At 35.6% G+C, this 26235-nt stretch overlaps 1 protein-coding gene across 2 annotated transcripts in view; it reads left to right on the top strand.

The window, feature by feature from the left end:
• Positions 1–26235, top strand: part of LOC101894619 (four and a half LIM domains protein 2) — a 326991-nt gene that overhangs the window by 98952 nt on the left and 201804 nt on the right. The window contains exon 1 of one of the 2 annotated variants that reach the window (XM_005190019.4): positions 24938–25463. The exons of the other annotated variant lie outside the window; for it this stretch is intronic. Within the exon in view, the coding sequence (XP_005190076.1) occupies positions 25153–25463 (311 nt within the window). The 5' untranslated portion in view covers positions 24938–25152. Of the gene's footprint in view, positions 1–24937; positions 25464–26235 lie in introns of those variants that run through there. 2 annotated transcript variants of the gene reach the window in all.

Genomic DNA, 26235 nt, shown 5'->3' with positions numbered 1-26235 from the left:
TCAAATTTCGCATGTGAAGTTCATAGTGGCTACTTCAGCCCATGCCAGAAAATTGTCTGTGCAGGTCCACGTCTACGTATAGCTCCCATATAACGGTAGCCCCCATATTCGGAATTTTGATGATTTTAGCTACATTATAAACAGATTTTTCTTCAAGTTTCGCATTTAAATATTGTAATAACTTATGACAAAAGTTGCCTATGCACGTCGTCGTATAAGCATTCGGTATTTTTAAGATTTTAACAGAATTTTTAACGGATTTTATTTTTTTGGAAATTGCCAAATTTGTACCAAATGGTGGTGGGTATTAAAAGTTCGGCCCGGCCGAACTTACAGCTTTTTTACTTGTTTAACTTGTTTTTTTTTCAACTTAGCTTACCTTGTAACTATGAAAAAGTAGCAATTTAAAATAAATCGACTGTAAAATAAACAAGTAAAAAAGCAGTTAAGGCCGGCCAGAACTTTTAATACCCTCCATCATTTCGAAGAAACTTGAAAATTAAAAAAAAAATCTGTAAAAAAATATAAATTGTTTTCGGTTAAATTGCATAAATTGTTTTCGGTTAAATGCTGTAGTATCGAACTTCAAATACGAAATTTAAAAAAAAAATCCGGGGGATTATGTCGCTAAAATCATCAAAATACCGATACAGAAACAATGACGAAAATTATTACCAATTTCGAGAAATCTTGCGCTACATACTAGTATCACAGCCTATACCACAATTTTATAGAGTTCGTATCCTTCTGCTAGTTTGTTTATTGGATAATATGTCGGGGTCATTATTTATTATACTTTGTAAATCATATATCTCCCCCACAAAATATTAAATTTTTAAATAATCATAACTCCTATAAAAAGCGAAATAAGCATCCGACTCTCTTCAAATACCACATATCCCAATGAGGCACGGATCTGGCGTGATGGACAAATAGAACGGACCAATCATTTTCGTACTACCCTCACAACGGGTCAAATACATGAAATATACCAATTTAATTTTTAAGGAGGGCAGGAAAACTAAAATAGGTTTAGGAAGGGTCTCGGAGGCATAACATCTGACCTGAAACTTAAAGTTGGCATCATTATTTGTGACGGAAACATGGGTGTCATTCCGCTTTACTCGCAGACCTTTGGTCCGTAGTGTCCGCTGAGAAGAAAGGGTTAATTGAGAAAGTATAGTTCGCAGGGTGGTCTGCTGATTAACTGGGGAATGCTTTTAGTAAACTTGTAGCTGATGATGAGATCTATGTCTGAGAAGAACGTGGGAGTATTTATCTCCCACCTGTTAAATAGCCTATATTTCTTTTTGGATAACATGCGACATTTGCATGGTATTTGTTCACTCGTGAGGCTTATAAAAGGCAAAATGAGGGTCCGATACGTTCAAACTAGGCACATCCTAATGTATCTACCAACACAATATCTGTTGTTAAAATGGGATATATCGGCCTTCTCAATCAAGTACCTCCTCCACAAAGGGTCAAAGTTTTGAACAATTATAACTCTTGTAAATTGTGAAATAAGAGTCCAATTATCTTCAAATTTCGTACATCTAAATATACCTTACGGTACCCACCAGCACCTCTCCCCCCACATAACGGGTAAACATTAAAAAAAACATGACGTCATAAAATTCGACGTGAGCATCAAATTCTTTACAAACTTAGCATATCCTAATATTTCTAGCAACACAGGATCTTGTGTGGATATGGAAGATAGACAACCTCCACAACAACGGGTCAACATTTGGAATAACCCAAACTATTATCAACTGGGAAATAAGCATCCAATTCATGCTAAGCTTCACACTTTCCAATATTTCCACTAACACAAAATTCGGTGTGGAGATGAAATATATCGGCTCACTTCACTTTAGTACCTTCCCCACAATGGTTGATCTTAATATTTCTCTCAACTAGAGATCTTATGTGAATATATAGTTTATCGGGCCACTTTCTGGTACCTCCCCCAGAATTCCTAAAGAATTGTTAGATTTTCTTTAAAATTTTAAAAACAGACAACGGCTGAGGGTAAACATCTGTCGGCAAAATCGGTAGTTCGGAAATATAGTTCTAAATATTGGCCTAAATGAATCTTTTTTTTTAATATTAATCTAATCTTTAAATTATTCCTTCTTTAGGTGTGTACTTTGTTTTAGAAATCAAACTTTTGAAACCAAACAAATAAAATTGGCTATGAGTTCATTCCAAAAAAAATATATTTAGCCTTCAGAACGGTTTGAACGGTTTGGGGCTTCTATATTCTGTCACAGAAACCCCTTTATTTTTTCATTACCGAACTACTTTCATTTGAACATGACAGCTTCCAAACAATATAATACCCATAAGGTTAAACCGGTCAACAAACTGTTTTCATGTTTTAATATTCGGTTCAAAACTCCGAAGCAGTGAAGTTAGATGGATAATCATTCTATGTAAAAGCTCTTTCGATTATCTATCGCTACTATTTTTTTCAATATTTGTTATTTATTTCCATATTAATTTACTGTATACCTAATATTTTATGTGAACATCTCATATATAATATACGAGAGGAAAGAATTAAGTGCAGTGTTATAGGTTCGCATTTCACAGTCATTGTGTTGCCGACTCACATCGCTGCTAATGGCGACATCTATTTATTGAATGGTGCAAGTATTTTTTTGAATGAAAACCATTGTCAAATGTTATACAAAAGATGGCGCTGATCAAAAGCTTTTGCCAATATTGTTTTATAACATGTATCGTAATTTAACATTGCCATCCATTTCAAATAAAAGTGTTCGTTTTAAATAGCAGAATATCCACGAATCTGATTTAATTAGGCGAAAATGTGAATCTGATAGAATTAAAATAAATTTAATTGCATTAAATCAAAATAATTAATCAATTTAAACCAAATATTTATATCCTATGTGCTTTATATATTAATAATCTTATTCAAAATGTGAACTTGACGTTATAATTAATAACTTTTATCGTAACGTGACCTAAAACTTGAGTGTGTAAACTATTTTTTTATTTTTTACCATTGATTTATTTTCTTGGCAATACACTTCGAAACATTCGTTCCGAAGGAGTGGTCCAATATTTTCCATTTCGTAACTGACATAAGTGTGATAAAAATTTTGAAACGTATCAAATTTGGATTTGATTCGACTATTTGCTTCAGATTATATGAGATATTTGATAATATTTCGAAAAGTTCGCGTTTTATGAGAGTTATAAAATTCTGACCCTTTTGTGGGGGAGGTATCAAAAGGTGTAGTCCGATATTATCCATTTTCACAACACATCTTTTGTTGATAGAAATATTGGAATGTGCTGAGCTTGAAAGTAATCAGATGCTCGTTTCACGTTTTATGTGCTTAAAGGTGGTTCCCTTTCTGGGGGAGGTACTAGAAGCAATGGTCAATCCGTTCTTCATACCAGACTTTGTGTTAGTGGAAATATTAAAATGTGGGAAATTTGAAGATAATCGGACTCCTAGTTCAAATTATATCAACGTTATAATTATTCAAAATGTTAACCCTTTGTGGAGGAAGCACCAGAAGGAGTTGTCCGTTATCTACCACCTTCACATCAGATCTTGCTTAAGCAGAAGTATTGCGATGTGTGAAATATAAAAAGAATGGGATGCTCAGTTCGCGTTCTACGAGCATCATGGTTATTTAAAATGTTAACCCGTTGTTAGGGATGTACTAGAAGGAGTATACCGATATATCCCATCGTCACACCAAAATTATTGAAATGTATAAAATTTGACAATGGGACTCTTATTTCACATTTTTTAAGAGTTATAATTATTTGAACTTTTCACACTTTGTCGGGGAGTTACTTGATGGAGTGGAAAATGTTGTTCATTTTAGCATCTGATCTAGCACTGGCAAAAATATTAGGATGTACAAAGTTTGCACAAAATCGAATGATTTTTCTCTTTTTATGAGGTAAATAATTTTCTTTGAAAATTTAGCCCTTTTGAGGGGGAGGTATCAGAAGGAGTGGACAGATTTTGCCTATCTCCGAAATTGATCTAAGTTTGACCATAATAATACGATGTACCAAGTTTGGATCAAATCGGATTAGACAGACGGACGGACATCTCTAGATCGACTCCACATATCCTGAAACATATTTGGTCCGAAGAGACTTAGCGTCTAAAACCGTAATTTCGATGAGGTACGTTGCCCATATTCGACGGACCCATCTGGCAACGCCATAACTTTTGACAGAGATGTCACATTGCTTAATGACATACCGTGTTTGAAGCGTCAGTCCAAGCAGATTTTTACCATGAACCAATACATGCCACGCGAGTGCTCTGAAATAGTTGAAATTTACATTCAACAGAAGAAGTCAATTGTGAAAACTCAACGTGCTTTTAAAACATTAAAAAATGTGAGAAGAGCGCCTTCTAACAACACCATTAAGCGTTTATACGAAAAATTTTCGACTGGTAAGGCTCTTTCTAATCCGAAGAGGCCATATAAAAGTCGACCAAGGCGATAGGCCGAGAATATCGCTGCCGTACGAGCCAGTGTTGAGAGGTCCCCAAGAACATCCCAAAAACACCGTTCTCAGCAGTTGGGCATGGCTCGGTCCACTTTACAACGGATTATTCGCATTGATTTACATTTGTTCCCGTAAAAAATTCAATTGACGCAAAGAATGTTGCCTGCGGACAAGCCTCGTCGATTGGAATGGGCCCAAAAAAAAAAAAAAAAAACATGGGTTCAGCGAATATGGGCAACCCTGTAGGAAAGTATATATGAATCTCGCCGAGCTGAGTCGATCTAGCTATGTCCGTAGCAATTATGGCCCGATCCTCACAAAATTTTGCATGTTATGGTGGGGTTATGATCAGAATAGATTGCTTTTGCTTTTGGAGATGATAGCATAATATTTAGGGATTAAAATGGACCAAAAACTGAAAAATTGTCTGATTTTGCAGTTGCTCTACAGGTCGCAATTATAGACCAATCGACGCAGAAGTTAGCATGGAGCTAGAGTGTAGGGCTGGACAGAAGCCGTCCAATTTTGATGGTCATTGGGTAATATTTAGTGGGTGAAATATACCATAACATTTGTGTTAAATAAAAGTCAAATTTTCCATTAAACCGCGAATATTTTTAATCCCGGAGAAATCACAAAAATACGAAAGGTCAATTCTGACCGTTACGTAGGTGCCGATAGTAATTATATCCGATATACATGGCGAAATATATACAATGTCTATATACAAAGGAAGGAGGGAGACGTTGGCTAGAAAGCTAATATCTCAAGAATGGCTGGACCGGTTTTGACAAATCTTGTCAATTTAGATTACCTGCTTGGCATAAAATAATAAAATCTAAAAAAATCACATAAAAAGATGCCAAGCAAATCATATAGATGAGTCTAAATTTGGAGATACAGAGAGGCCTCTTGCATTTGGAGATAATTGCAAAATATTTAGAGGTTCAAATCAACCAAAAAACAGAAAAATGTTCCTGATCACACAATTGAAACCAATCGGAAACCAATCGACACATGAGAAGAGAGTTAAGGACAGCGAAGAAGTCTAGCATTTTGCATGACCATTGGATTATATTTAGCTGTAAAATGGACTACAACAGTTCGACGGAATGCGTAAATATTTGGCAAATGTCCCTAGTCAAAAAGCTAATAGTAATATCTGGGCAGTGCTCTATGACACAATTTCAAGAGCAAAATCTTCCAAAATGGATTTGGACATAAGGGGGCTTCTATATGTTGTAGTGTTGTAGGGTATCACATGGTCGGCCCCGCACGACTATAGCCTTTGCTTACTCGTTTTCTGCAGCATTTAAACCTCTTAGGTCAAGTTCCACATTAGGGATTAGAAAAGTCTTTAATATAAAATCAGATGAATCATTTACACTGGTGGTCGAAACTAAAGCAACTAAAATCGCAAAGAAAATAAATACCCTATAACTTTTACAAAAATAAACATATTGTTAAATTTCTTTAGTTTTAAATGAGGTACACTATTCACTTTTCAGGTCAAAATTGGGTGAATTGAATTTATATGAAAATATGAAAATCGAATTTGAAAATATATTTAATTTGGTCAGATATTAAATATGAAATCGGGCATTATATGCATGCTCATCCTTTTTCCCAACAAATAAGCTGTACAAATTGTTGTCACAAATAATCAATGGTTTACCTAGAAAATCGTTTTTCATTTTATACCCTCCACCATACATAGTATGGATGGTATATTAAGTTCGTCATTCCGTTTTTAACTCATTGAAATAATCATTTTAGACCCAACAAAGTATATATATTCTTGATCAGCGTAAAATTCTAAGACGATTTAGCCCTGTCCGTCCGTCTGTTGTAATTACGATACAGTCCAAACGAATTAAGATAGGAAGCAAAAATTTTGCACTGATCTCTCTTTTGTCTGTGGGCAGGTCAAGTTCCAAGATGGGCTATATCGGTCCACGATATCGTATAGCCCCATGTAACGGTACCCCCGATATTCGGCATTTTTATGATTTTAGCTATATTTTCCAATGGTATTGTCTGAAAATCCACACAAGGAGTTCTTTATGAGCACTTTAACCCCTGAAAGTGATTTTCTATATAGGTCCACAATATCATATATCCCCCATATAACGGTACCCCCGATATTCGGGATTTTGATGATTTTAGCCACATTTCCCGATGGAATTATTTGAAAATACACTCCTTGTGAGTACTTTACCCCCAGATATAGATTTGTCTATATAGGTCCACAATATCATATATCCCCCCAAATATCGGCACCTTCCGATATTAGGTATTTTAAAGATTTCAACAGAATTTTCAATGGATTTTATTTTTTTGAAAATTTTCTAATTCGTTACAAATGGTGGAGGGTATTTAAAGTTCGGTCCGGCCGAACTTACTGTTTTTTTACTTGTTTTGATTAACACATCTTTTCCAACTGTAATTCACCACATTTCCACATCGTTACAATTCTTAAAACAATCTAGTCCATTTAATTACATTGTATATTTTTATAGCTGAGTAGTTTGGCCGGTGTTTGATTTATTATCCGCAACGATGTGTCATTGCACTGTTCCATAAAAACACAAAGCCATACGTAAATATTTGGATTTAAATGCAGCCATAAACAGTCAGACATTGTGGACGACATCGAAATCTGTAAAAATTACATTCGCCGAACAAACAGCTACAGCAATGATATTCAAATTATAATTGATTTCTGGTGTTGTTCAATTAAAAAGACGCCATTATCGTATCGCAACGCATAATTTCGAATCAAATCGAACGCCGCCTTCCATCTCCCTGGGGTACAAAAATTAAATATTGAAAGAAAATAAACAAATGTTTGAGACTAATCAAATATTTGCCTGTGAGGTAAAAACAACAAATAATTTCAAATGATACTGAACATTCTGAAACGACAAGAACAACAACAGCAACGACAACAATAAGAAAGTTTAGAAACAAATAACATGTGGTTTATTCTAATATATATATACACATGTATATACATTCATATAAACACACACAAATGATTGGGGTACAATACGGAGCCTTAGGAAAATTTGGGCTGCAAATTTAATTGAGGTAGTCAAATTTAATTTCAATCCAAAAAAATGTCAAGTTAATGGTGGTAGAAATGAAGAAGTGATATGCGTTTTATTTGCGTCAATTCATACAATTTGGTTAGATTTATTCATTTGATTTCAATTAGTGAAAAAAGATTTTCGTTTTTCCTTTTTTTTCAAAGAAAATATCACTTTCTTAAAGTGACCCAAATGTGAGAATCCCTAATATTTGCTTGTAAATTATGACATAAATTAAAATATAAATTAATTTGTCTATGCGAATATAAGTACGTATGTAGCCATATTGATCGCTTACCGCAAATGAAATGATTAGCAAAATTATTTGAATTGAAATACAACGTAATTGCATGGTGTTCGAATGATTGATATTAACCAAATACCAATGGATGGCTGCGTAAAAACTCAGTTAGTGAAATTTTTATATAAATAACAGATATGTTATTTCTTTCATTACTTTTGATTTAAATTTAAACATATACCAGACGACCATGATTTTGTACCGATGTCGAGGTAAAAGATTTTAGGCAGCCACATGTCCCTACCCAACGTGGGCTAACAATTTTAGTTTCATGTTAGTTATTGCCAAAAGTTTGCACAGCTCATTGCCGGTAATCAGTTCAGATTTGAATATAGCTTCCACATATATATTCTTTTTATGGTACACCAAATACGTAATTTCTTACCAGATGAAGCATTTTTAGGAAAATATGATTCTTCCAGCTTTTGACCCTTTATGGGGGCGGTTCCGAAAAGGTTGGCTAATATTGTCCATTTCGTATCTAATCTAAATCGATATCTATAAAAGAGGAAAATGTTTGTTGTTTTTGTTGTTGTAGCAGTAGTACATGCATGTGTTTACGTTCTGCTAATCTGATTCCAGGTCCAGGTTTAGAAATTCGGCTACTTTAATGGGCTGTAGCCAGAGATCTTTTGGAGTGAGTTGGGTAGGTTTGGATGTGCAACTGAAGAGGTGCAGCGTATTGTGCGGGACGGTATCACACGCCGGGCTGGTGTGACACCATCTTCATCTTCATCAATTCGTGCCCAATACGAATTGAGACGACTACACCAACCTGAACGTAATTGCGCCAAAACTACCCTGGTTTGACTAGGCAGCTGACGTTCTTCAGCTGCAATGGATTGGGGGGTGGACTCCGAGAACGGCATTCATTTTATAATTGCTAATAGCATCTGCGACTGCATCGGTATGAATGCCACTCAGACCTGCCTGATAAGCTTCTTGATCTCTAAATGATGTATGTTCTTCCTGACACGCCTGGGTGGAGGAGATTTATCAACCATTTGATGGTTGGGTAACACCCAAGCAGGTACTGCAACGAAAGGATATGATTATGCTGATATAAGGGACGGATTTTCGCCACCTCATGTAGATGGTCTCTGGTGTCATGAGAAGGCACCCTGTCGCAGTTCCCAGGGCAGCGTTCTGGTAGGTTTGGGTATGCTTCCACTGCGTAGCACTAGTATTCGCAGACCACACTGGAGCCGCATAGCTAACCATAGACCGATGTGTTTGTGTGTTTTTTTGTTGGCATGTATGTTTGTTTGTTTGTTATGAAAATTTCAAATATACTGCAACATCGCCTGAAAGCACCATAGGCTATAACATTTTGTGAAATTCCACTTGGAACAGGAGATATAGCAGTAGATTCGAAGGTACCTCCCAAAAATGAAGGTTTTATATGCACATATCTATTGATCGATTACAGATACAGTCTTCAAATTTTGAATGAGTAATGGAATTTAGAACAAAAATAAATTTGCCAAATTATATTGTATATATTTGATATATATTTTCGGCCGATTTCACATATTTGATACACTAAACACGATATGATACGGCGGAATTGGGTTACAATAATAAATTAGACAAATTTATTAGAAATCGGTTAAGATTTGGATATAGCTCCCATGGTTTTAGACTAGCAGTAAAAAAAAAACTACACAACAATTTAATTGAGGATACGATTATTACGGGGAAGTATGTTGCTACCTCGAATTCTCTAATTGCACTTAACTTCAAAAGATTGTACTCTTGACATTTGCTATGAAATATATAAATCCGAAGGACAACCCCTTCCCGTATGCGGAATAAATTTCTGCTTTTGGTAGACCGAGCGATTTGTTTATATACGCATTAAATTATTTCAGTAATTAAGTTTTTTAAATTTTTAATTTTTTTATTTATTTATTTTAACCTGCAAATATTCGTATATAAAATTTTGAATGCATATAAAATCAAAAGTCGTAGCGAAGCGCACCGGGTTCAGCTAGTCTGATATAAAATTATTTTTGTAAAATGTTCAAATGTGCGCCATGTAAATTGAATAGAATCGCTGATTTGTTTTTCATGTTATATGGGTAATAATTATTCAAAATTTGACCCGTTGTAGAAAAGATACCAGATTCACACCAGATATATCTCATATTCACACCAGGTTCTGTGTTAATAAAAATTTGGGATATGTTAAATTTGAAGACAATCGGATGATTTTTTCGCATTTGATAATCGTTTGGTAATTCAATATGTTGACTCTCTGTGGGGGAGGTGCCAGAAGGTAAGGCCCAAAAGTACCATCTTCAAACCAAATACTATTTTAGTAAAATTATTAGGATGTGTGAAATTTTAAAACAATAGGATGCTCAAATTGCGTTTTAAGATCGGTTTCGTAATTCAAAATTTTGACCTTTTGTGGGGGTGGGGATACCATAAGGAGTGGGTCGATATCTTCCATCTTCATAACTGATCTTGAATTAATAAAATTATTGGGACGTGTGAAATTTTAAAACAATGGTACTCTTATTTCTCATTTCATAAGAGTTATAATTATTCCAATTTTTGACCCTTTGTGGGCGAGTAATTGATGGATTGTCCATTTTCGCCACTGGACCAGCACTGCCAAAAATATTGGTATTTACAAAATTTATACAAAATCGAATTATCCTTTTCTTTCTAAGAGGTAAATTATTTTCATTGAAAATGCGGACCTATTGGACCCATCTCCAAAATCGATCCATATTCAATAACCGCTCCAGCCAGCCATCCAGAGAGATGGACGGACAACCCGAGATCGACTTCAATTGTACTGAAACGGATTTGGCCCAAAGAGACGGTTATTCGGATGAGGCAAGTTTTTAACATATCAAATGATATATACCCTCCGTAGCCACATGGCTAAGGGTATAAAATCGGTGCAGATTCAGCTATGGCTTCCATATATATCTGTCAGAACAATAATATTCGATATAAGTTATCAGTAAAGCCAAGAAATAATTTCGTTAAATTTTGACGAAATGGGTTCAGATTAAGATATAAATACGCCCATTTTCACCATTCTCTGTCAAGATAAGATAATTTGAATTTTGGGGATACTTAAAATATATTTTTAAACTCTGATAGTAAGATTTGGCCAAAAAGCTTGTAACGCTTCGAAACACATATATCGAAAGGCGAGTCGGTTCAGCTATGTTAAAACCGACTGTCTGTCTGCCCAACTACATCTCAGAATTTGCATGGGGTAAGAATCAGGATCAGGCGTTAATTTTTGAAGATGGTTTTAAGATATTTAGGGGACGAGTTTAGGTTAGAGTTTAGAATAGGAAAGTCATCGTATATTATTTAGCAGGTGTTGTTAGGTGTTGATATGAACCATAACTGTATGATAAAGTCGCCTTCCGACGAAATCACAAAAAAGCATTAGTGAAATATATGTACCAATTTAAATTTTCAAATTTTGTTTTGAATTTTCATTAACTTGACGAAAAAACTAAATATAGGGCAATTGCAAGGACATTATGCATCGTCTCGTGGCACTGGGCAAAAACTGTTAGGAAACTGTTGTAACTATATAGGAGGCGTTCTCAAATATCGTCACATGAAATTTCTTCTTGCCCCTTAGAAGTTCTGATACAGAGAGTTACAAAAAAGATAATTCTGAAACTTTTTTATTGTTGCAAAATAGCCAGGCTAAATACAATTGTTATAATTTTTATAATATCAAGATTTTTTTACTAGTGGAGAAATATGGCGTTGCTAAAACAGTGTTCTGGTTTCTCTACATCTTCGAATATTTTGACTCAATTAATTATACCTTCCAGGACATGGTATGTCACTTCACCTTGTAACACCTCGAACTTTTTGTCTCAAACTCTTGTTTACACACTTTTTACATCTCTTTTTTTCCTTTTGTTAGTTCAGGTGTTAACCTTTCCTAAAACGAAGTACTGATAAAAACCAAACATCCTTCCACGCATCACGATGCCTTGAGGATGTATATATTTGGACTTTTTATACTCCTCTCACTTTGTTAGCATATTCCATCAACAGAAATTTTCCCAGGATTTCGGCAAGTTAAGGCCGATCAGATGTATATTTTCTATGTAGCATAAAGGATTTTTTTTTCATCCACTTCCCAAGTTCTTTGATGTTAATTGCCCAACATTCGAAGGTCAAGTTTGAGTATTAATTTTTACATGCACTGGATCAATAAACCAATTACGATATGAATGAATTACAATGTTTTGGCAATTAGCTTAGCCAAACAGCAAATACGCCACACACACACACAAAAGCAAAATGATAAACACCAAATCATGGCATTGTTTGTTTTTGTTGTGCATTCGGGACGCTGCTTCAAAGATGTAAATTAAATTCGATTTTTAAAATGACCATAAACAGAGGCGTTATCCGACCATTTACGCTGGCCAGTGTTTACGATTCAAACTTTTAAATCGACATTAAGACATGTAAATATGTTTTTGTTTATTTTTATAGCAACGATTTTCTTAGTAATATTTGTTCAATTAGGAAAACTGTTGTGGATTTGGGTGGAAATTATCCAAACACAAATTGTTTTGGACTATCTTGTGGACTGTACATTAGGGTGGTCAAATTAATAAATTCATATTTGTATCCTACACAACAATAAAGACCCTCATTCCGAATTTCCTAACTCTATGCCAAATTTAGTACCATTTCGTACTTTTCCGTATATATTTCCAAATGTCAACCCTGCACACCATCAGCGATCCAAATGCCAAATTTGATTATATTCGTATATTTGTAGTTCGAATTTTTAAATGCACCCATTTATTTCAACCCTGACCACTAGCAGTGACTCTAATATTAACGTTTATTATTATATCACATGCCAACATTTTCGTTTTGTCCGTTCACAAAATATCAAATGGTACCAAATATAGTGCTTTTTCAAAATTTTTATTACGCACTTAGTTCCAAAAAGCCTTTGTTACAGACAATTACGACGTACAAGTTAGAAAGATTCAGTTTCTTTTTTCGACATATATATACTTGCTATTCAAAACCTCAATTTTTGGGAGAGAAGTGGTAGAAGCAATTGACAAATATTTAACATTTTCACTCCTGACTTAAATATAGCCACGGACCAAGATCGCACTATATCGGTTACTCTATTTGTTATAAATGACTTTTTAGGACTTTTTTAGATATTTTTTTGACTTTTTAGGGGAGGTGTCAGAAAGAGGCAACCGATATATTTCTTTTTCACAATTTCTCTAATATAGGCAAAAATATTGGATTGAGCTAAGTTTGAAGAAAATCGGATATTGAGGCACAAGAAAGAGTGGGCCAATATTGTTCATTTTCAAACATTGAATAAGCCTTATCTATCTTATCGATGTGTCAAGCTTGGAATACATGGGGTACTCCCTTCGCGTAATACAAGATTCTTATTTTTTTTTTTCAAAAATTTGAAAGGAATCCAAAACTTGTTACAAATATTACGATGTAGCAAATTTGAACCAATCGGATAATCCTTGCATTGTTATTGTGGCTAAATTGGCTCCAATTGTTCTGATACGGATATCATCGAACGAGACCAATAGTCTAAAACCTCGCCATAAGTTCGAGGGTATTAAAAAGCTTTTAGTATGTCCGAACTGAATTTTTAATAGCCTCTGAAGTGAGGAAAAGAAATTCTTTGAAAAAATTGAAACTGTTCCGTATTGCAATGTCAGTGTAATTAGTAGGGGAAAGGAATTGAAACCTTCAAAATACCTTCCAACGGTATGTCGCCGTCATATGGGTCTCTACCGAGAACCAGACCTACTTTTCTAGAGAAGTAGACCTTCTCTGGCAAATACATGGCGTGACCTAGAGGAAACAGAGATGCCACTTCAAGGAGTTTATCCACCCCGTCGGAACCTGAAATTCCAAATTACTGGTATTGTTTTAATTTAAATAACATTTGAAAATATGTAGGCCGATTCTGTATCTAGTTAACCACAACTATCGGTAACGACAATACAGGGCGAGATAAAAAAAATCTGCAACAAAGTCAAACGCCATAATTTTTACATTTCTTTTTAATTTTATTGAATGAAAGCAAAAAATGTCGGAAATAGCAACAAATTTTAGAATAAGTTTAGATTTGTTCGAATTGGTCACCTTTCGCACGAATTATGGTCTTCAAACGGCCAATAAAACCGTCATACGCTGCCCGAATGTTGCTCTGCGGTATTTTGGCCCATTACCGGCGAAGTGCTTGCTTGAGGTGATCGACACGTTGGTATTTCTTAGTGCTTTCAAAAATACTCCAGACACAATAGTCCAACGGATTGCCACTGCGACGCGGGTTTCGATTAAGTCGCATCTTTACTTTTCGAACCATTTCTGCTGATGTTGCTGTATTCTTCCGTCCATTTCCTTGACGCCGGGCTAGCTTAGAAATGACAGCAGTCTGAAGTTGGTTGCGGTTTTTTAGTTTGCTTTTTATTAGCGAAAGAAGTAGCTAAGTCCTGTCGATAGAGAAAATGTCATCAACTTTCATTTTACGTTTTCCTTTTTTAATAATTTAGAGATTCCCAATATTGATAGTATATTTGAAATTACAATTCAAATTTTTATACCCTACACCACAAGGTGGTCAGGGTATTATGTCTTTGTGCATTTGTTTGTAACAGGCAAAAGGAAACGAGATAGACCCATAGTTCCTTTTGATGATCTGCATAGAATTACATTCTGAGTCGATTTATGCATGTCCGTCCGTCCGTCTGTCCATGTATTTTTGTAAACAAAGTACAGTTCGCATTTATTGCCCTATCCAAATGAAATTTTTCACAAATCATTTGTTTGGCCCAAGGACGAACCCTTTTGAAATTGGAGATAATCGGTCAAAATTTAGATATAGCTCCCATATATATCTTCATCCGATTTGCCTTTTATTGTGCACCAAACGTGTAATATCAGTCCGAATAGTATGGAATTTTGCACGTACGATCAGATTGGACCTGAAAATAAGTATGCCAAATTTTATCGAAATCGGTAAAATCAGATACAGCTATAGCTCCCATATATATTGTTCATCCGATTTGTTATTTTAGCCCTCCGCAGCCGTAATATGCACTCTGTAACAACAATATTTTGGTAGATATATCAAATACAGCTCAGAAATACATTAGCAAAATTTTATCGAGATCGGTTCAATTTGGATATAGCTCCCATATATAACTTCGTCCGATTTACCTTTTATTGTGCCCAAACGTCGAATATTTGCCCAAATGGGATGAAATTTGGCATTTACGACCGAATTTAATCTAGAAGCTAGTATGTCAAATCTGGTGAAGATCGGTTCAGCTATAGCTATAGCTCCCATATATACGGTTCATCCGATTTATTATATTTGTTACCCACAGCCGTAATATGCACTCCGTAACAACGATATTCAGGGAAATATATCAAATACAGCTCAGAAATATCTTTGCAAAATTTTATCGAGATCGGTTCCGATTTGGATATAGCTCCCATATATATTTTTATCCGATTTCAAGTTCATTGCAATACAAGTCCGAATTTAAAAGATACAAATGCTTCGGCATATTTAAATTATAATTATAATCATAGGGTGTATGATTGAATTCTCCCATAAAAATTTTTTAATTGTTATGTGGAGCGCTACTAAATTAGCAAAGTGGTGTAGGGTATCATAAAGTTGGCCCCGCCCGACTTTAAGACTTTCTTTACTGGTTTTCCAAATGGGATGGAATTTGGCACTTACGATCGAATTGAGTCTAGAAGCTAGTATGTCAAATTTGGTGAAGATCGGTTCAGATATAGCTATAGCTCCCATATATATAGTTCATCCGATTCGTTATATTTGTTACCCACAGCCGTAATATGCACTCCGTAACAACGATATTCAGGGAAATATATCAAATACTGCTCAGAAATATCTTTGCCAAATTTTATTGAAATCGGTTCCGATTTGGATATAGCTCCCATATATATCTTTATCCGATTTCAAATTAATTGTGCACCAAATGGGCAATACAAGTCCGAATTTAAAAGATACAAATGCTTCAGCATTTATAGTTCTTTGAACTTTAAATCATAATTATAATTTTATATAATTATAATTATAGCGTGTATGCAGAATTCTCCCATTAAAACGTTTAATTGTTATGCGGAGCTCTACTAAATTAGCAAAGTGGTGTAGGGCCTCGCCAGACTTTAAGACTTTCTTTACTGGTTAATATTCTATATGAAATCGGAATTTATTGATTATATTGTCTATATTAAAGATATACCACAGGTCAGCCTCTATGCGACATATTTCGCCGTTTGTTGAGTTGTGCATTCGATGATGACTTATGGCAATCATGTCGTTATATCAAGAGCTAATTCTTAAACCATTTCAAAGTTAACAGCAGTTCCCACTTATTAAATGGAACGATATATACTGAATGACTACATAACTGGACATAAATTCTTTAAAATACATGACCCGCTAGTAAATTGGAAAATTCAATACTCGGAAAATTTGATAAACTGATGTTATGTCAAGTCGTTAATCAAAATCCGTTTTTTCCGCAGATATCGGCAAAATCGATTTAACTGAATTAAAGACAACGCTAATCACTCTAATGCATTCGTTTTTAGAGATAAATCATTGCGCCGTTTTATTATTTATTTTGATAAACGATACAATGTTCCCTTTCGTTCGACCGCAGAACACAGAGGACGGATGTTTGGAAGCGCGTTAAAATGTTCTGTTTTTTTGCTTCGAAAAAATAAACAATTCGTTTGTCTGTGATCTCCTCTCTTCTTTTGTTTGTTTACAAACAACAACAACAACATTTAAATGGAACAAATGCAAAAAGCCAATGTCCAGACATATTTGGTCCAACAGCGCCCCATAAGCCAATTGTTTGTGCCAATTTCATCGATTTTGTTGTTGTTGTTGCCGCTGTTGTTTGCTTTTTGTGGTTAACGTTTATTTAATTATTTCTTGGTCTGATGTGTTTTTGTGGTCTTTAATAATGACGTTAATTACGTCTTTAATGCCTCCGGAATTATTTACATTTATGGATTTGGATATTCGCCTGGCCAATTGGTTTGCAATAAATAGTCGGCATCGGCAATGTCGTAAAATAAACGTTAGCGTTGTTTCAATTTCGATTTTGTTGTTATTTTGCATTCGTTTGACGTCACTGTTGATTGTTCTCTCTGTCAGAGTAAACTGCCGCCTTAGATGATGTTGTTGTTGTTGTTTTTGCTGTTAATGATGATGGTGATGATGTTTGCAGCGGTGACATTGACCGTGACACTGTCAATGAGTTGTCGGCCGATGACAGTCTTTAATGAAAATATCGGTCAATGTCTACCAAGTCGGCATGCCAAGCAACTGCAAGCGGCGATTTGCATTAACGATGCTAAAAGTAATGCATTCACGAGCCATTTGAAGTGCCACTCCATGGCGGAATGGTGCCATGAATATCAAACGGCACTCGTCATATTCACTGGACAGCAGCGTCATTGTCGTCTATGCGGTGTGGTTGTTGTATTGGTAGTGTTTGGATGTGGAGATAGTATTTTGTTACAAATGTTAGCCACGTATCAAAATTTATGGACATGACACTTGAATGGCCAATTAAGCTAACAACCAGCTGTACACGAGCTTGAAATCCGAAATTTAAATAATAAAGAGAGCAAAATGATGCTCGGAGCAATTTTGATTAAGTTGCGGAAAAATAGATATATCTTTTGTTACGCAACCTCTAATACCCGAATCTAAAATGCAGACCGTTATAGGCCTTTTTAATTCAATACGATTTTTTTTTATATAATACGTAGCACCGATGTACCAAAAATGCCTTGAGATTCACTTTCGGAGACCCTAACGAACAATTTAAATATAAAATGTGTAAAAAGGTTATCAGTTACGCGCTAAAAGCAAGAGATAGTTAATATAGATATGCGCATAATCTTAGAAAGTTACATTTATATCCTTTCCCATAAGGCTACAGAGGGTATATAATCCAAAACCAAAACGTGGTTTAAGATCCTAGAACTCTTTGGACTAAATCCGTTCCAGGACATTTGGAGTCGATCAAGCGAAGTCTGTCCGTCTGTCCGGCTGGTGTGAACGATAACTCGAAAGGAGTATCCGATTTGGTACATATTTTACAAATTTCACACATCACAATATTTTTGTTAACCCAAGGTCTGATGTGAAGATGGAATATATCGGTTCACTCTTTCTGGTACCTCCCCCACAAAGGGTCAACATTTTGAACATCCATGAAGGTCTTCAGACGCGATTCCATTCAGTAATGGCACATCTCAATATTTCCATCTATACAATATCTGTTGTAAAGATGGTAGAGATAGAGGTCAAAGTTTGGAATAACCAAAACTATACAAAATCCGAAATAAGAATCCGGTTCTCTTCATATTTCACGCATCCCATTATTTCTACTAACACAATATCTGCTGTGATGATGGTCTACTTCTTTTGGTACCTCCGCCACAAAGAGTCAATATTTGAATATTTTTGAATTTCATAAAAGGCGAAACTAACATCCGATTCCATTCAGACTTAGCACATCTCAAAACTTCCATCAACACAAGATCTGTTATAAAGATGGTAGAGATCGGACCATTTCTTCTGGTATCTTTCCCACTAAAGGATTCAAGACTTTGAAAAACAAAACGCGCAAAGAACGCTCCCTTCAAATTTCACACATACAGATATTTTTGCAAACACAAGATATATTGTGAAGATGAAATATACCTGTGAACCCCTTCTGGTACCTCACCCACAAAGGGTCCCAATTTTCAATACTTTTATCTGTCATAACTTGCGAAACAAGTCAGCGATTCTTTACAACATCCAAATTTTTCTCTCAACCAGAAACCTAAGATGAATATGAAATTTATGATTTCGTATAGAAGTGGATACAAATGTTCCATTTTCTTGTAATTTTACCCATGCCAATATTTTTATCTGTATTCGATGAAGTAGGAAAATGGAATAATTTGGTGGACTATATCTGGTACCTCACGCACATTTTAAAATTTTCTAAAATTGATCACATATCTTATACAAAGTGAAGGCAGTAACCAATATAGTCCAAACCTGGCACGTCGCTATATTTATATCGTATTTATTTTGGTCCGATACAAAATGCATTATTGTCCCATTCTTTCAAAGAGGGTCAAGAGTTTGAATAGTCGTAACAGAAGTCAAACTATATTTAATTATCGAACATTGGCAGAGGGTATACATCTGTCGGCAAAACCGACTGATACTTTTTAACTAGTTTAATGCCGAATAAGTTAAATACCTTTTGACAGACGTATGTACTTCGTATATCATTCCGAATAGTAATTAATATATTTTATAAAGTATATTGGATATATACCTCCAAGTAGTTAAGTAGTTTAATTATATTTGTCTATAGTTAGTTGATGTTTGTTTTGAACTTTGAAGTTGTAGCATTGAACAACGAGCACAGCTTTTAATATTCCCGACAAAGTCATCAAATAAACAAATTTAAACACATAAATAATGTTTTAAAATTGTGAGAGAGTAGCAGAGAATGGCATAGGGTTGTCATGTCATCTGTTTGAATTATGACCAAAAAATTAATTCCAACCAAATTTGTACGTAAATAGCGTTTCAGTTTCTCCCTTTCTCAATGCACAAAATGGCCGATATTGTTCCACTATTTGTCATTCGCCCTATATGAGACAACTCTCTGATATTTTGTATTACGATGACTTTAATTTTACAATCTGGGTCCTACAAATTTGTTTATTGAAGGAAACGTAGCGGTAGTCACATATTTTAAAATATAAAATAGGATATAAGTATCTTCAAATTAGGACGCTAAAGTTATTTTAAATAAGACTATTCATATCTGAATTTCCGGAAATACAGGGTGAGATAAAGAAAACTGCAACAAAGTCCAACGCCATAATTTTAACATTTTTTTTTAATTTTATTGAATGAAAGCAAAAAATGTCAGAAATGGCATGAAATTTTAGTTTAGATTTGTTTGAATTGGTCACCTTTGGCACGAAGTATGGCCTTCAAACGGTCAATAAAACCGTTACATGTTGTGGCTCGAATGTTGCTCCACGGTATTTTGGCCCATTCCCTGTGAAGCGCTTGCTTGAGGTGACCGACACTTTGTTATTTTTTAGAGCTAACCTTGCTATCCAAAATACTCCAGACACAATAGTCCAATGGATTGGTATCCGGAGATTTTGTTGGCCATTGTGCGCTGGAAATGAAGAGGGGAACCTCATTTTGTAAGCATTCTTGGGTGGCGTGTGCTGAGTTCTGTTAGAATTTCCAATGTCTGCGGCCAAAATGTTTGTCTGCCTAAGGCTTTAATACACCCTCCAGAATATTTTCGCGATAATATTCGGCATTTATTCTGATGATTAATATGAGCGGAGAGCGACCATCGGGTGTTATGGCGGCCCACACCATCTCCATGGCCGGCGCGTGATTTCTGGTGGCCAACCGAAGGTGCACAGCTGATCTCTTTGACAAGTAAACATGATCATATTGTTTGTTTACAAACTTCTGGACAACGAATGTTTTCTCATCGGAGATCGGAGGAAACCAAATTAGGCAGTTCACCACTTTCAGCCAAGCGAAGCAACTCTTTAGCTCTCTTGAGTCTATTTTCTTTCTGTTGCCTTGTTCGTTATTGCACTTTTTGGAATTTCAATAGCATTACCCCGAGCTCATTTTTCAATATTTGCCGAATGGAATATTGCGATATATTCAACTCACGAGCCTTTTTTCGGCCACTGCGACGCGAGTTTCGATCAAGTCGCTTCTTTACCATTTACCATTTCTGCTATTGTTGCTGTTTTCTTTCGTCCACCTCCTTGACGTCGGGCTATGCTACCAGTGTCACGGTAACAAGCGATGATACGAGATACAGAAGATTTATTCACATTTAAATGCTGGAGTGTTCTAACGATAGCCACTTGTGGTTTTCAAGCCAAATATAAAGAAATAAAACTATCACGCTTGAATTCCATCACGAATAACTTTTTTTTTCTGGAAAATTCTCACCAAAATGCTTTTGTACGCTCGTAAACAATACAATAAGCTGTCACTGGAATAATTTTAACAGCTGTCGGACGAGTGGCTTAGAAATGACAGCAGTCTGAAATTGGTTGCAGTTTTTTTTATCTCGCCCTGTATTTCTCGTCTAATTGCACTATTCAATAGATTTATAAATATAAATTTTAACAGTGAGATGTTGTCAAATGAATAATTTTGAAAAAATTGTAAACATTTACTTTCCTAATTTCACCAATGGATATCACATATTCGCAATACATTTGTCCAATGTTCTCCAGGAACATGATTTAACGTGATTATTGTGAGGAGTTACGAAAGGAAGGAAAAAGTCAATAAGGTAAAGTGCATAAAAACAACAGCCACCAACTTAAATGTTTAATTAATACAAAATTGTCATTATTATAAATATTTCAATACAAAAATAGTTGGCAAGTCTGGCGCCAATAAAAAATTCCACATGCAAAATATTTCGTATGTCATCAGATACTCTCTCATATGAATGCGTCTTTGAGCTATTTGCTGCGGCTAACAAGCTGAGCTTGAAACAATTAAACAAGTATGTTTACTCGTGTATGTGTGTATGTATCTATATGCGAATGTGTGTTATGGATCGACGACACGCTAAACCGACTGCGGTTTCCTCGAAGCTCAATGACAAGCAGCAATTCGGGCTGACGGCTTACTTTGTTTTTGTTTTTCTTTTTTTATTTTGTTTGTTTATTTACGGAGCTGCAGTTAAACTCAGGTTTTTGCTTTTGATTACAAAAACGCTTTCGATTAGTTGACAATTGTGCGGCCGGTTATTAACAACGTTAGAAATGCAAAGCCAATTCATCGTTTCGCAATGAGCAGCGCGAGCAGACCGAAAAAAGCATAACCAAAGTCACAGAGGAACAAATCAAAATTAATTTAATAGATTATTAAACTGTTATCGGTCAAATTGGTCTATAAATATATATTGCGGTCATTTGTGTCGCTCCGTGAAGTAGGTGCCGTAGAATATTTATGAAACCTTCAATTATCGATTCCGTTTTGAGAGATCCGCAAAAAAAGAAAATATTCAAAAAAAAACCTTGTGCAAAGAGAGCAAAAAAATAAATACAAAATTGAGAGGGAGAAAACATATAATTGCCTGTCTCTATTCTCTAGCTATGTGCAATAAATGCAAGTGAAAAATGCCGGGCCTAGTTGCCTTATCTTATCATCAACGTCGAGTATTGATCCACTGAGAATTTATCACAGAAAATTGAACTTCAGTACTGTTGCCGTTTCATTCACTTGAATGTTATTTACTCGCTGTTAATTATCAGACGAGGCACAGTGCCTCGAAAAATAAAAATATTTTTTTTGTCGAAAATATTTATGTTAAAGCAATATTTGGAGCTAAGATCATGGAAATTGAGGAACCAGCCAGGCTATATTTTAATAAAATCCGATAACGGCTTAATGCGTGGACGGGATATTTTTTTGAGGAAAATTAAAATAGTTAATAAATTTCAACAAAAGCCTTCAAAATAGTACAGGGTGGTATAAAAAACTGCAACAAAGTCAAAGGACATAATTTTTACTTTTTTTAAATTTTATTGAATGAAAGCAAAAACTGTCGGACATAGCATCAAATTTTAGAATTAGTTTAGATTTGTTCGAATTGGTCACCTTTGGTACGAATTATGGCTTTCAAATGGCCAATCAAACCGTCATACGCTGCCCTAATGTTGCCCTGCTCTATTTTGGCCCATTCCCGGCTAAGCGCTGGTGATCGAAGATTTTGGTGGCCATTGTGAGCTGGAAATGAAGCGAGGAACCTAACTTTTTAACCATTCTTGGCTAGTGCGTGCTGGGTGCAATGGTACTGAGTCTTGTTGGAATGTCCAAGGTCTGCGGCCAAAATGTTAGCGTGCCCAAGGCTTTAATACACCCTCCAGAATATTTTCGCGATAATATTCGGCATTTATTCTGATGCCACACCATCACCATTGCCGGCGCTTGAGTTCTGGTGGCCAACGAAAGGTGCACCTTTTCAGCTGACCTCTTTGGCAAGTAAACCCGATCATTTTGTTTGTTTACAATCTGCTGGACAACGAATGTTTTCTCATCGAAGAAAACCAAATTCGGCAGTTCACCACTTTCGGCCAAGCGAAGCAACTCTTTAGTTGTTTTGAGTCTATTTTCTTCAGTTGCGGTGTAAGTTCTTGCACTTTTTCAAATTTCAATGGCTTTACCCCGAACTCATTTTGCAATATTTGCCGAATGGAATATTGCGACATGTTCAGCTCATAAGCCATTTTTCGGTCACTGCGACGCGGGTTTCGATCAAGTCGCGTTTTTACTTTTCGAACCATTTCTGCTGATGTTGCTCTTTTCTTCCGTCCACTTTCTCGATGACGGGCAACGCTACCATCACGAATAACTTTATTTCCGGGAAATTCTCACCAAAATGCTTTCGTACGCTTGTAAACAATATAATGAGCTGTCAGTGGATTAATTTTTGACAGCTGTCGGACGAGTGGTTTAGCAGTCGTCAGCAGTCTGTTGAAAGTTGGTTGCGGTTTTTTTTATCTCACCCTGTACATGTCAATACGAACAAAATCGTGTTATTTGCATTACAGCAAGATCGGGTGCGAGAACGGACAAAATCGGACTACTCCTTCGTGTACCTCCCCCACTAAGAGTCCAAATTTGGAACATCTAAAACGCTCATGTACTGCAGATTTTCTTCAAATTTCACACATAGCAATATATTACCAATCTGGTGTAAAGATGGATCAGAGCGGACCTCTTCTTCTGGTACCTCCCCCACAAAGGGCAACATTTTGAATAACTAAAACGATTATAAAATGCAAAATAAGCATCAAACTTCGCATATCCCAATATTTCTATCAAAACAAGATCTGATGCGAAGATGGGATATATCGGAACACTCCTTTGAATACCTTCCCCAAAAAGGGCTAAATTTTGGAATATCTAAAACGCTCATAAAATGCGAAATATGCATCAATTTCTCTTTAAATTCGCACATCTCAATATTTTAACCATTACAAGATAGGGTGTGCAAAATGGGATATACCGGCTCACATCTTCTGTCACCTCCTCTACAAAGATCAAAATTTTGAATAAGATTGGATATATCGGCCCAGTTCTTCGAAAACCTTACCCACAACTGGTCAACATTCTAAATAACAATAACTATTATAAAATGTGAAATAAGATTCATATAGTCTTCAAATTTTCCACATCGCAATATATCCATCAACACAAGATCAAGTATGAGGAACGGATAGAACGAAAATTTGCTTCTGATACAACCTCTACAACGGATCAATATTTTGAGTAAACAAACATTAGGCAACTTGAAACAACCCATAATGAATCGGTCCTCCCCCACAAAGGTTTCAAATTTTTCGATCACAGCGGGCCCTTGTTTGTTGTGTGAAAATATATAAAATTAAGTTCGCGGTAAAAATTCATGCATAAAGTATTTGCTTTGTTCCAGAACCAGAAAGAATCGACTGGTTTTGCAGTTCTGGAAGAGATCAATTATATATAGTTTTTTTTTTATAAAATACAATAACATCACAATGTAACCAAAGGAAATAAAAACACGCAAGTGTGTAAGTCATATGTAAAATGGCAATTTTCACATACGGAAATACTCGTACATATGGATAAAAAAAGTGACAGCGCATATGTAAAACCCATTCCGTCTGATAATGCCTTTAGAGATTTTCTCACTCTATTCTATTCTTAAACACTGTGCACACTTAGGGCGTGTTGGGTGTCATATACAACGAAGCGAGGTGAAGCGTTACAAATCTGTCACTGAAGACAATTGAATTGCTCATTCTTATCGGCAAATAAAAAAAAAAAAAACAAAATTAAAACCGAAAAAAACAAAGATTGCAGTTGTTTTTTACTTCAAAACAACAAATAAAAAATAAATCGGAACAAAACCGAAGCTTTAAACAAATTCTCTTTCTCGTTTTGTCAGTTTGTTATTAAATCCGGCATAGAGTAGAAGTGAAAGTGATTATTCGTGTGTTGTTTTTTTTTGCATCGTCTGTAAAATCGTTCAAAACATCAACATCAATTAAATTACAAAAAATATAAAAAAACCCAAAAGCGCAAAAAACGAAACCCCGAAAAATTATTACCCCACAAAAATGCGTTCCGAAGCAATTAATGTGGCAGTGGCCGAGCCAACGTTGCTAACCACATCGCAAAACATTTACGCTTTCAGTGAAGCTATTAAATCCGATGCTAATGTAAATCTCTGCGATGATAACCAAGTGCAGCCGATCTTCATACGCAAACAGCCGAAATTTCCCACACGTGAACGTCATCTGGCAATCCGGCGCAAGAAATCATATTTGGCGAACATGAACTTGACCTCGTGTAATGGCAGCAAAACCAACAACAACATCGGCAGCAACGGTACGGGCAGCGGGGGCTGTGGCAATACCATGTGTGAAAAGTAAGTTATGATTATAAACAAAATGAAACAAAAATGATTGCTCGGTTCAATTTAACTGAATTCCATAGTTCAAAAATTATATTGGCTGTGTACGATTTTCAAGTGATTGACTAATTACGCCATAGATCAATAATGAGTGAGATAAAACTGCAATCATTTGCTATGTGTGGGTGTGTTAGTGTTCACAGTAGAAGAGATCAGTTAAATAGGATAATTGGCATAGGTGCCCAAAAACGTCTACGGGAGAGCAATGCTCCCTTGTTAAAAAACGAATGACATTCGCAAAAGAAATAAGTAGTCTGGTATCTCATCAAGGTGACTTGCATGCATTGAAATAAATATCATTAGGTATTGAAAACGGAAAATTATCATCTATGTTCTGGAATAGACACCCCAGAACGACATTGTTCGAATTTTGGTATGTTGAAGATTGAGAGAATTCGCATTGGAGGCACATAGTTTCGAAAGCTTTACGAAAACCGAAATATACCGAAGTAATGTATATTGTCTAGAATTTCCAAGTGTTCATTGAGCATACCTTCGTGTCATGCTCGGAAAGTTAATCGAATGCATTATTATGGTACTGATTCAAAGAACCGTGTAGAAAATGGGATTTCTGCGGTTTATAGGCTCGATATCTCTATAACCAATGCTTTTAATAACTTTTGTCAAATAATAAAATAGAGTGAGTTCCGTTTTATTAACCGCCCACTATTGGCAGGTAGTCCTCAGGGTTCTCTTCTCGGTCCGATGTTACATAACATATTTTTTC

The sequence above is a fragment of the Musca domestica genome, unplaced genomic scaffold (assembly GCF_030504385.1).
Source record: "Musca domestica strain aabys unplaced genomic scaffold, Musca_domestica.polishedcontigs.V.1.1 9, whole genome shotgun sequence".
NCBI classification, from domain to species: Eukaryota; Metazoa; Arthropoda; class Insecta; order Diptera; family Muscidae; genus Musca; species Musca domestica.
Note: the sequence above shows the minus strand (reverse complement) of the source record. Positions and strands in the feature narration are given on the sequence as shown.